The 13711-nt window shown below is 34.6% G+C and overlaps 1 protein-coding gene across 4 annotated transcripts in view; it reads left to right on the forward strand.

Moving 5' to 3' along the window:
* ARHGEF37 (Rho guanine nucleotide exchange factor 37) overlaps window positions 1–13711 on the forward strand; it is a 79158-nt gene that overhangs the window by 38545 nt on the left and 26902 nt on the right. For all 4 annotated transcript variants that reach the window (XM_051978683.1, XM_051978681.1, XM_051978685.1 and 1 more), the window contains one exon: window positions 12669–12816. In XM_051978683.1, coding sequence (XP_051834643.1) covers window positions 12669–12816 — 148 coding nt within the window. The remainder of the gene's footprint in view (window positions 1–12668; window positions 12817–13711) is intronic.

A 13711-nucleotide genomic window follows, 5' to 3' on the forward strand; every position in this document is an offset into this window, starting at 1 on the left:
AGGTTAGTAGTCCCAACAACAGAGATAAGGAAATTTCTAATAGGGATGGGTTTTAGAGACACTGTAATTAGTTCAATTTTAAGTGACATTTATACTATGTAAAAGGTTGCTTTTATCAATCATCTCTTGATTGCCTTTAGTTCAACTGCATTTTTCCTTCAATACATGGTTATATAACATTACCAAGACAATGTGTTAAAAATGATTTTGTTTTATTTTGTTTGTCAGGGAGAGTACTATGTCATAGAAAATACTGTGGTTTTTCACTCACTTTCTTCTATTCAGTTCAGAACCTATCTCTTTATCTACCTATAATGCCTATTACAGATGTTTTTCTTAATGATCAATGAAAGCCACCTGGCCAACTACGTGTTTTAATCTGGATACTGGATGTTCTTCATCCATTTGTTTTTTTCTTCTGTGGATTTTTAGGCTCTTTCACATCATCATGAACCTTGTTGAGAAAACTTTAGTACTCCATGTTTTGATAGAATCAGCAAAATGCAATTGATAAATAAGAGCATTTAGAAATCTCAGCATCTATAAGCAATCCCTTTTTATATGGATTCTGTGTTGAACATCTTCCATGATATAGGTAAACACTTCTATTGAATATGCAACTTCCCTCCCATAGCAACTTTATTTGTGTAAAGTATTTAGTAATTGTATTCATGTAGTTTCTGGGTTTGTTGTGGCAGATAGACTCCCAAATATTTTATTTTGTCTACAGTTATTTTGTGGATTTTTTCTTTCTATCTCTTCTGCTAGACTTTGTTGGTATTCTATAGAAATGCTGATGATTCATATGGGTTCATTTTATATCCTTCCACTTTGCTGAAATTAATTATTTCCACTGGTTATTTTAGTTAATTCTTTAGGATTCTTTATATAGTTGGTCATCTTTTAAACAATATTTCAAAGTTGTTTCTTGGTTTATTCATTTTTGTCAAGTAGCATTTATTAACTACCCAGTGCTAGAATTTGTGCCAAGCTCTGGGGATACAAGGAATGAAAAAAACAAAACAAAAAACAACAATACCTGCTCTGTAGGAACTCTGTCTAATGGGAGAGATAACATGCAAACAACTATGTCCTCTCTATAATGCACTTTCCTGATATTTGATGTCATTTGCCTCTTGTCATACCTCAATTCAGTGTGTATTTATTTTTTCATTAAATAGTTATTATTTCCTTTTTCAACAGTTAACTTATTTTTTTCCATTCAATAAGCATTTCTTTTCTATCCCTTCTTCTTTTCCACTGCCATCCCATTAGAAAATAAAAACAGAACCCTTATAACCCCTTATTAAAAAAAAAAAGTCTCATTCTGCATTTCAAGTACATCACCTCCTGCTTAAGAGATATATAGTATGTTTCATCATTGATTACTGAATTGTGATTGGTTAATCAATGCACAGATTAGAATTCTTTCAAATCTTCCAAAGTTTTGTCTTTACATTCATATTACTATATAAATTATTGCTATATTTTTGCTTACTTCATTCTATATCAGTTCCATTCCCCAGTTGATAAGTGGATGGATACGAATAATCAATTTTCTAAGAGTTGGCTGTCAATGATTGTATTTAAAAAAATATTCCAAGTCACATAACAATTAGAAAAATGCAAGTTAAAGAAACTCTTTGAATCTACTTCACATTTATCACATTAGCAAAGGTGAAAAAATGAAAAATGACAAAGAGTAGGAGCTGTGGAAAAATAAGCACATTAATGCTCTAATGGTAGAGCTGTGAACTGCTCTAGCAATTTTTGAAAGCAATTTGGAAATATGCCCAGAAAGTGACTAAACTGAGCCTATTCTTTGACCCATTGTAACTTCTACTAAGCTTATACTCTAGAGATAGGAAAAAGAAGAAAAAGACTCATTTAAATAAAAAATTTTTATAACAATTTTTGTAGTAGCATAGTTTAAGAAACTAACAGAATCCATCAATTGAAGAATATATGAACAAATTTAACATATGAAAGTAGTGGGATATTATTGTACTTCAAGAAGTGATGGTATGAATGGTTGTAGAGACCTGAAGTCTTTTATGCATTGATAGTTAAATGAGCAGAATAAAGTAATTCATGTGAGAATTAATTCATTTTGTTTGACTAGACAAGATTGGTTACAGAGGTTAGTTTTTCTTTTTTTTCCTTTTTCTTTTTCCATAGAAGGAGTTGGGAGAGAAAATAGATTTTCATTCATTTAAAAAAATGAATAAAAACTAAAAAAAAATCCACCTATATTAGTTAATACAAATTTTCTCATATTTCTCTTCCTTAGAAAACTGGTTATTTGTATCCTTCATCTACTTATCAATGGAGGAAATGGAACTGGTACAGAATAAAGTGAGCAAAAACTCAGTAACAATTTATATAATAACATGAATATAAAGACAACTTCGAAAGACAATGCTGTTATATAAATTGTTCTTCTGGTTCTATTTACTTTGTTCAAATCTTTCTAGGTTTCTCTGAAACTATCATTTTTGTCATTTCTTACAATACAATAATGTCTCTTACACTCAGTTTGTTTAGTCATTCCCTATTTGATGCATTCTCATTTAGTTTTCAGTTCTTTGCTAAAAAAAAAAAAATAGGTGCTATAAATATTTTTGTACTTATGGAGATCTTAATATATTGGCAGTACTTTATTGGAAGAAAATCTTTAAGGCAATTTTTTGCTCTGCTGAAACAAATGCTTTAAAAATAGCCAAATGGCAAATATAACAAGACCTTTCATTCTCTTTGCTTTTCATTCTGTTATGGACTCAGTTATTCTTACATATTCATTGAGCATCTCTGCTACTTACTATGAATGCTCTCTTTTCCTGTGAAAAAAATTACAAGAACCTCATAAATTTTTTTTGACAATTGAAATAAAAGCAAATCTGATTAATTTTTACTCATCACCATTCCCAAAAATTAGTTTCATTGCTTGGAACATTACTAAGACCCAAATTCCCACAGTTCTCTCAGGGTTAAATGTATGTCATTTATGTCAGCTAACCCTAGAACACGTTCATATCAAAGTTGAAGCTTCCTTCCTATCACCATATAATTCCATATACTTTTGTCTCATATCGATCATCATCAATCATAATTCTGGATATTTCAGTCTCAATTTGATCAAATTCAACAAACTTTTAAGTACAATGTGCAAGGCCCTCTCATAGGTGTCAGTGTCACAAAGATAAAAATATTATAATCTTTGTCTTTAAGTTTTAAGAGTATTTTTTGATGCTTTTAAATCAGCTTAAGTCATAATGGGTAGCTATGTACTTTTTTTCTCTATTCTTCTTTACATACTTAGTCCCCTTGAGGCTCTATTATAAGAAATTGCATGAGTAAACATATTTTATCTGCTATAGGATACCATTTGTGAAAATTTACCTATTTTCTTATATTTTCATCATTGATATTATATAAATATATACACTTAGACACATAATCATCATGAGAATTCTATATTTTTAAAAAGCATCTATTCTGCTATGGAATATTATTGTTCTATAAGAAACAATCAGTAGGGTGATTTCAGAGAGGCCTGGATAGACTTACATGAACTGATGCAAAGTGAAACGAGCAGAATCAGGAGATCATTATTCATGTCAACAAGATTATATTATGATCAATTCTGATGGACGTGCCTCTTTTCAACAATGAGGTGATTCAGGCCAGTTCCAATGGTCTGTGATGGAGAGAGCCATCTGCACCCAGAGAGAGGTCTGTAGGGACTGTGTGGATCACAACATAGCATTTTCACTTTTTTATTGTTGTTTGCTTGCATTTTGTTTTTTCTCATTTTTTTCCTTTTTGATCTGATTTTTCTTGGACAGCAAGATAATTGTGGAAATATGTATAGAAGAATTGCATATGTTTAAACATATATTGTATTACTTGCTGTCTTGGAGGAAATGGGGGGAAGGGAGGGAAAAAAATTGGAACACAAGATTTTGCAAGGATGCGTGTTGAAAACTATGCATGTGTTTTGGAAATAAAATGCTTTATTTAAAAAAAAGTAGCCACTCAGGTAAAATGCAAGTTCTTTGAGGGCAAAAGAGTTTTATTCTCATCTCTGCTTAACACCTAGCACTCATATAGTGCAATCCACACCATGATGTTTTAATCTAAACGAGATATTTCCACTATCCTCTATGATGAGAATGGATCACTTTTTTTTTTTTAATTTAATTAATTATTTGTTTTTAAATTTTTTAAAATTTTATCTAATAATTACTTTATGTTGACAGAATCCATGCCAGGGTAATTTTTTTACAACATTATCCCTTGCACTCGTTTCTGTTCCGATTTTTCCCCTCCCTCCCTCCACCCCCTCCCCTAGATGGCAAGCAGTTTTAGATATGTTAGCTATGTTGCAGTATATCCTAGATACAATATATGTTTGCAGAACCGAACAGTTCTCTTGTTGCACAGGGAGAATTGGATTCAGAAGGTATAAATAACCCGGGAAGAAAAACAAAAATGCAGATAGTTCACATTCGTTTCCCAGTGTTCTTTCTTTGGGTGTAGCTGCTTCTGTCCATCATTTATCAATTGATACTCAGTTAGGTCTCTTTGTCAAAGAAATCCACTTCCATCAAAATATGTCCTCATACAATATCATTGTCGAAGTGTATAATGATCTCCTGGTTCTGCTCATTTCACTTAGCATCAGTTCATGTGAGTCTCTCCAATCCTCTCTGTATTCATCCTGCTGGTCATTTCTTACAGAACAATAATATTCCATAACATTCATATACCACAATTTACCCAGCCATTCTCCAATTGATGGGCATCCAGAGAATGGATCATTTTTGAAATGCTCGTGAAACTATACCACTTGCCATATCTTTATCCTCTATCTTAGGAAGAACTAAATTTTATGTCTTAATTTGCTCACCTACCAATATTTTTTCAGTCTTCTTTTCTTCTCTGTTGCTTATATTTTTATGCGTTAATAATGCTTCTTCACTATAATGTTTTACAAATGAGTTTATGGTCTAAAGCAATATGTAGAAACTGCCATATTCCTCTGCTTTACATGGAGATTAACTAGTTAATAAATAAGATGGTTTCTGCTCTTTTAGCCTTTTTCTAATGACAATTCCTATATGTTCATAAAACATTTGGAAAAATTGGGGAAGATCAGAGTCAAAGTTATTCTCTTACCATTTTTTTATATCAAGAGCTTATTTCAGTAGGCCAATTTGTAGCTCTTAAAATTGCACATACCATTATCTTCACATGTTATTTTAAATTAAACTTTAAAAAGCATAATATTTTGTCACTCATGTTAGTGAGAATACATATCCACTGAAAACTAAAATAGCTGGTTCTAGACTCACTTTTTCTATCTTTTTCCAAATAGCTAGATTAATTATTTGCTTGAACAAGTTTTCATTCTCTCAGTAGACTGCAGGCTCCAATTTCTTAGGTCATATTTTTGACAAAGAATCCTAAATGAGCTGGAGGAAGAAATGGGGCAAAAACCCCAAATGGGATCATGTAGAAACAAACACAATTGAAAAAATGACTGAATAACAAGAAATTGCTGAAAACAAAGAATCTGTACCCCTATGTGAATTCTTAGATCTTTTCTTAGATATGTGCCTGTTTAAATGTCAACTTTTGCTATCTGAGCTATAAGATTTAGTAGGTAGAAAGCCATGGCTTTGACTTCTGGCCTTCATTAGAAGATCCGGATGAAAGTTGTTGGACTTTGTCAAGGGGAGGGTTAGGGTCTTTATCTAGCTAGACCAAGTTGATGGTCTGAGTTTGTAAGATGTCCAGTTATAACTTGAGAAAGTAAATTTATTTGCATATTAAAAGCTCTTGAATCAGTGAGAGCAAAGTTCTCTTATGACCATTTATGCCTTTCTACTGAAATTACCAGATTATATACTAATAAGTCTTTAAATTCTTTTAGGGCAGAGGTTATGTCTTATTTAAATTTGCTATTCCTCCAGTATTAAGCATGGTACTCTAACTAGTAGGTACTTAATAAATATTTGGCATATTGTTGGTTATTTATTTCAGTTATGACGGAATCTTCAGGACCCCAGTAGGATTTTTCTTGGCAAAGATATTGGAGTTTTTGTCATTTCCTTGTCTGTCATTTTGCAAATGAGGAAACTGGGGCAAACAGGATTTAGTGACTTGCCCAGTGTTATATACAGCTAGTAAAGGTTTGAAGCTAGATTTCAAGTCAGATCTTCCTGATTCCAGGCCTGGTGTTCTATTTACTCCCAGATCTCTGACACACCTCCATGTATGTATATGTGCATATCAATATATATACACACATATTACCATAGCCAATGGAATATATATGTATATAGATATAATGTGTGTATAAATGTATACATACATGTAAGTAGATCTGTACACACACAAAATCCATTTAAATATAGAAATGGCTTAGGGTTGGTAAAACTTAAAGAAGGGATTCAGAGTTGCAAGCACTTGATTGTGGCAACCAAGATATTTTGATACACAAATTAATTTAGGGGATATATAATTAAGTATCTTGGAGCAGAAAGGGACCTACATGGCACAAACCAACCTATCCTGGATTGAGAATATCTTCTATGTTTTCCTTTCCAAGTAGTCATCCCATCTCTCCTTGAGTATGTCATATGAAAAGAGATCTGGTATGTCCCAGTACGGCCCACACCAACTTTAATTATTAGGAGTGAATAAACAAGTATGTTATTTAACAAATTTTTTGTTTTTATTATATTCTAAGTACTGTTAGATATTAGGTATAATACAAAAAGGAGAAAGCCATTGTCTTCAAAGGAACATAGATTCTATTATGAACAACATGTTCATGGAACAATTGTTAGCAATGAATAAATACAGGGATATAAAAAATAAACACAAAGTCACTGGAAGGGGTGGCTCTAATAACTGAGGGAATCAAAAAAGGCTTCTTAAAGGGAGGTGGCATTTAAGCTTAAAAGTAAATAGGAGAACCAAAGAAAGAAGTGAGGGAGGAGGACATTGCAGGTAGGGGGGCAATCTGTAAAAGGCATTAAGACTGAAGGTAGAATGGCTCTATGGGGAATATTAAATAGGCCAGAGTGTGAGGACAAGTCATTTATAAGCAGCCTGAAAAAAAAGTGAAGATCCAGACTATAAACAGCTTTAGACACCAGATAGAAAACTTGTACAGTATCTTAGAAAAAAGGGGAGCCATTGCAGTTTTTTGAGCAAGCAGTGGTCTAAGAAAAAGGAGGTGAGAGCCTGGACTAGGGTAGTTATGGTATGAGTAGAAGAAAGGGTGGATTCAATTAATCTTGTGGAGGTAAAAATAAGATTTGGCAACTGATTGAATATAGGAATTGAGTAAGAATGAAGAGTTGATAATGACTCCTAGATCATAAAGTTGGATGACTAGAGAAAGTTGCCCTAGAGATAAGAATGTGAGAAATAGAAGGGGAAGATGGATGGTGGATGGTGATGATTAAAGGGGGCAAAGATAATTATATTTTGAATCTTTTGACTTTGAGATGTCCAGAGCACATTGAATAGAAGTGTCCAGAAAGTGATTATAAATATTAGGGCCAGAGACTTTGGAATTATATGGGTAGAAATGAGAATTAATCCATTGGAAACTGCTGAGATCAACAAGAAAAAAGAGTGTAGAGAAAGAAAGAGGAGAAGCCTCAGGATACATATGGGAGCCATATTTGGAGGAGGCAGAGGGGCTGATACAGTGCTGCGCCTTGTGTGAGGAAGACCTGAATTCAAATCCAGCCTCACACACTTACTGTGTGATCCTGGACAAGGCACTTAACCACTGTTTGCTTCAGCTTTCTCCACTGTAAAATGTAGAATGCCTTCTACCTGTGGGCAGTAAGGTGATGAGTTGGATAGAGAGCCAGGGCTGGACTCAGGAAAATTGAGTTGAAATAGGACGTCAGCTGTCAATTAAAAGTTATAATTATGGAAAAAAAAAAGAAACAGGACCTCAGTATAGCTAGATGTGATGTAAGTCCCTTAACCCTTTGACCTCAGTTTCCTCATCTTCAAAACGAATTGGAGCAGCAAATGGCAAGCCATCACTTCAGTATCTTTGCCAAGAAAACTTACAATGGGGATCAGACACAGTTGTAAACAATTGAACAATTAAAAAAAAAAAAAAAACAACAAAAACCTTCCACATAGTACAATGCCTGGTATATAGTAGGTGCTATATAAATGCATATTCCCTTTCCTTCCACCTGCTCATACAAAGGAGATGGAGAAGAGTCAGTCACATCAGTATAAAGAGGAGCATAATCAAGTTGTGTCATAACCCAGGGCAGAGATTTCGGAGGTAGGTGTTGTTAAATAATGTCAAATGGAAAGACTTTTCAAGCTCTTTAGTTCAACTTTGCCTTAAAGCTGTAATGAAAGGCTATACTATTGTGTGATCACTGAATAATTTTGGCTAGAATTCCTCTGTGTATTTTTATAGAGAATTGCCACGTAAGTGTGAGTCCCTAATAACTATGCTGTTTGCTAGTGACAGTACTTCACTATATTGGAAAGCATGCTTTATTGTATCGAAGAACTTTAGCTCAATTAACCTTTCATCAGTTTACTTTTAAATATATCTTTTATCACTCTGGATTCTCTCCAAGACTTATTTGTGATTTTTCTGATGTCATAACAAAACTAAATATGCCTCTTTAGCTCTAAATTGCTTCCTGAGAAAAAAATAAGCTATTATTTTTATTTTTTCTGGATCCTCTAATTATTATTAGCCATTTAATCATTCCTTTCTTTGTAATGGAATTGTGCAATTAAAACACAGTCTTCTTGCAAACTAGGTTTGTCATTAAGGCCAAAAAGGGTAAAATTGTATGTAGCCCAAGTTTACTGGCCACAAAATTCACTGCTGAATGCTTTTTCAACAATATTAGTTTTTTTTTTCTTTTTGGACAGTACAGTTTAGGCTTCATTAAGAGAACCATAATAGGAAAACTAGGCAGTGAAGTAGATAAAACACTGGGCTTTAAATCGGAAAGACTTATCTTTGTGAGTTCAAATGTGGTTGCAGATGCTAGCTGTGTGATCATGAGCAAGTCACTTAACCCTGTTTGTTTCAGTTTCCTCATCTGTAAAATGATCTAGAGAAGGAAATGACCAGCCACTTCAGTATCTTTGCCAAGAACACCCTAAATGGGGTCACAAAGAGTGGGATATATCTGAAATAACTCAATAATAACAGCAACTAATATCATAGAGGAAAATGCTGGATCCACTCTACTCGGCCTGGTCAGAATATATCAGGAGTTTTATGATTAATTCTGGGTACCATATTTTAGGAAGTACTTTGATGAAGGCTGGATGTTGTAAAGAGCACACTTGGTCAGGAATAGTTGATCTAGATGGCCCCTTAAAACTCTGAGATCCTGTAGCTCTGGGAAAGGTCAAGAAAGATGAGCACTAAGAAATTTAGCAATAAAGAAATTATTACTGATCATGAAAAAACTGTTTCAGTGGTGACAGAAGTCAGATTATAAGAGGCTGAGAAATGAGTAGGAGAGGAGAAAGTGGAAGCTATGAGTTTTTCTTAGTAGTTTGGCTATTCAAGAAAGAAAAGTAAAACAGTAGTTTTTGAGGATAGCAGAATCAAGTGAAAATAATTTAAGGCTTGAGATGTCTGGACATGTTTTTATACTGCAGGTAATGAGCCAGTGGGTAAAGAGAGTGTGAAAATTAAGAAGGAATGAGAGAATGATTGAAGTGATAAACTCCTGGAAGAGATTAAAAAAAGATGAGATTAAGAGCATCAGAAGAGGAAATTAACACAACTCATCCTCTGGATTAAAGGAAGAAAAAATGGGTGATGTTGAAGTGATTTGAAGTATGGGAGTGAGGCCTTAAAGGAGCTTTGTGATAGATGGCCTCGATTTTTTCAGTAAAGCATGAAGCAAAGCCATCTGCTTAGGAAAAAGGAGAAGGTATAACTACAGGTGGTTTAAGAGGAAAAGATTTGGACCAGACTTTGTAGGTAGTGAGGGAGAGAGGCAATTAGTCAGAGCCTAGTTGAGAGTAGAGAGCTTACAGTAGGGTTGACCCACTCAGCAGGATTGCGTCTCTCTCCAGTGACAGTCAGTAGCTCTTGTAGAAGCAAAGACAGCTGATGGGTAGGATGATAATGGAAGAAGTCCCTGGTTGGAATCTTGAAAGGGATGGGCACTCTTGAGACAGTGGGCAAGGGATGCATGAGCACAGGATGGGGCAAAAACTGGAAACCTAATGATTGTGGTTCAAGATTTTGAAGAGAAGAAAGTCAAGATGGAACAGAGGAGCTCACCATCTGAAATTAAGGAGGGATGGAATATTGAGAGGTTGGTGAAATAGAGTATTTGTTTAGGGAGGGTGAGAAAGGTAGAGATGGAAAGTCAGGAGGTAAAATCAAATAGAGGAATTTTTTAGAATTCTAGATTTGTACAGGTTCCTCTATTGTGGGTGAGGAACCCCAAGGATATGACCATCTCCATGGGCAGCTGAGATGGAAGAGAAGGAAAAAGGAATAAGCCTTTATTAAATGTCTACTATGTGCCAGGCACTGTGTTAAATGTTTTACAAATATTATCTCATTTGATCCTCTTAACAACCCTGGGAAATAGGTATTATCACCCTCACATTACAGCTGAAGAAAGTAAGGCAGACAGAGATTATATGACTTGCCTAAAGAAACACAGCTAATAAGTGTCTGAGGTCAAATATGAACTCAGCTCTTCCAGGCTAGCACTTTGTCTATAGTCCAGCTAGCTGGAGTGTAACTTTAAATAATAACACTTGAAAAGGTTAATGAAGCAGAAGAGAAAAAAAGGAATTTAAGGGTATTGGCATCTAATGGAAGATCTCAATGCAAAGAGGATTTAGACATTTTCCTTTAAACTGAAATCTGCCTTTGGAACTTTGGCTATGTATTCCCAAGTCTCTTTCAAGCATAGCTGTTCTTGAATTCTTCTTCTACCTAACAACGGTCTTCAAGTGCTTAAAAAGCTATCATATTTATACTAGTCTTCTCATCTCCAGTTATTTAACTTGTTCCTATATGACATGGTTTCACCTTCACCCCTGAAGAACATCAGTAAAGGCAACGCAAACACTTGTTGAGGAGATGTTGTAACTGAAATTAGATTAAAAGAATTCACATTTGTATTTCAGGTGTGGGATTAAATCAGATGCCTTTTAAGATCTCTTCCCATTTTATGATTCTATGGTTTTGTAATTTACTGATCACTAATATTGATGTAGTCTTTATTATGTGCCAGGTGTTGTGCTAAGAACTTAACTGTGATTGTATTTGATCCTCTTAAACCTGAGAGGTGGGTGCTATTATTGTCCCCATTTTACAGATGAGAAAACTGAGGCAAACAGAAATTGAGTGATTTGCCTAGGTTCACACAAATACAAGAGTCTCAGGCTGTATTTTAACTCAGACTTCCTGACTCCAGGCTCAGCATTCCGTCCACTATGCCAACTAGCTGTCCCTTGGGTCCAGAATCACACAGCTAGCAAATGTTAGCCCAGAATAAAGCCTGAGTTTCTGATTCCTGGTCTTTCATATCTATCAGTCAATAAGCATTAAACAAACAAAAAAGAACAAACTCACAACCATTTATTTAACACCTACTGTTTGCCTCAAATTGTATCATCTCTTGTGTTTAATACGAGATTAAAATTAGACAGACTCTAACTTCAAGGAATTTATATTCTGTTGAATAGACATGTATACACATATATTTAAAAAGAAATACAAAGTAATTTTGAGATATAATAGGTACTAATTGCTGGAGATACTAGGAAAAGTCTCATGGTGCCTTGAAGTAAAATGTAATGCTATTTAAAATAAGTTAGAATACTGAATGGGTGATTCAATCAGGATTAAGTCCAGGTCTCCAGACCCTGAATTTGGTTCTCTGTCTACTGTGCCATACTGATTTGACACAATTTGACTAACTATCCTAATTTTCTTAAGGTGGTTTAGTACTATACTCTCAACTAGATCTTTTTTTCATTATTATATATTTTTATTTACAAAACATATGCTTGGGTAATTTTTTCAGCTTTGACCTTTGCAAAACCTTCTGTTCCAAATTTTCCCTACCTTCCCCCACCCTCTCCCTTAGAGAGGGTCTAATACATTATCTAGTTCTTTTGCCTTCATCTTCACTGCCTTTTCTACTACATCAGACTGCCTGTTGGATTGGAACCATGAAATTGATAAATTAAGAATCTTGGAAATTACTCAGAATCTGTGAATCAGAAACTAACCAGGAATGGACTAAATGTCATATTCTAGAGTATGGGTGAATACCTATATAATTTGGGCAGGGCTCACTAGCAATCTATAGTAACAGCTGCCTTGTGCTTTTGGGTACAGTGGATACTGCTAGAATAGAAGCTGGCTGGAATTCCTTATGAGTTAGCACTATCATTAGGTGACTGAAAGCCTTGAAGTTGGTTTGTAAAGTAGTCCCTTAGACGTCTCTATGGGAAGAAATATGGCTTTTTACCTATAATCTTTGGGAGTACTCTAGAATGGGATTTTTATGTGACAAAAGGGACTATTATTAATCATTTGTGTACAATGAATTATACAAAGAAATCTGCCTTGTGGAAAATCATTATCCATGTTTTTGGACCACTAGGTAATCTATTCCTTGAATTTCAAGAGGAGATGGAGAGCGCTTATAAGGTCTACTGTGCCAGCTATGATCAGGCCTTGATTCTGGTGGAGTCGTATAAGAAGGTACCCAAGCTACAGAAGGCAATTCAAGATGTCATCACTGCACTGGTGTGAGTTGAAACACCAGGGAGGGTTGGGTAAGAGGTAGGAAGAAGCTAGAAGTCAATTTAAAAATTTTGTGTCATCTATTAAGACCTTTGTCAAGAGAATTGGTTATCCAAATGTCTTCCACCATATCAACTGAAAGATACTGTCTAGTTCTGAGTAGTACATTTGAAAGGGAAATTAACAAGTTAGAAATTAAGGAATTAGAGATTTTTAGTTTGGAGAAGACTTAGGGAAGGGGGGGGGGGGAAGAGACATTCAAATATTTGAAGTGTATCCTAAAGAAAAAGGAGTGTATTTGTTCTATTTGACCCCAGAGAAAGCATCCTAGGAGAAGTTATTTGGAATCAATTTGAGGCTATAACAATTATCTGAGTTATTTTGACAATGGAAGGAGTTGTTATGTTCCTAGAGATATTCAAGCAGAGGTTGGTCAACTTCCTGTTGTAAGAGATTCCTGCATTAGTAGGGAGGGAAAGGAAGAGATGACCTCAAAACACTGTTTTAGTTCTGAGATTGTACAATGCTAGCCACAGTCTTTGGGGAGTTTATGATTACTACATGGTCAGAAGCATATGTGGGTAGAGCTGTGAAAAGTTTATAAAAGTTGCAATAATGAAACATATGAATTTCTAAAAATCACCATGCTATCTATGCTAGTTCTCACAAAGAAAATCACAAGGCTTATTGATAAAATAATGTTGAAGGTCCAACACTCAAAAACTTCATCAGTGATGCATTAAAAAAAAAGATAGGAATCTTATTAAAACAGCAACCCAGTTTTATATGTGTGAAACTGATTAAAAATATATAAATACCACAATATATAGTGGCATTTATGGCCTCAGGCTTGCTGCTCAGCTTGTGTCTTAGCCCTTGGACTAGAAAAGTCTCTTGAAA

This window comes from Antechinus flavipes, chromosome 2, assembly GCF_016432865.1.
Source record: "Antechinus flavipes isolate AdamAnt ecotype Samford, QLD, Australia chromosome 2, AdamAnt_v2, whole genome shotgun sequence".
NCBI classification, from domain to species: domain Eukaryota; kingdom Metazoa; phylum Chordata; class Mammalia; order Dasyuromorphia; family Dasyuridae; genus Antechinus; species Antechinus flavipes.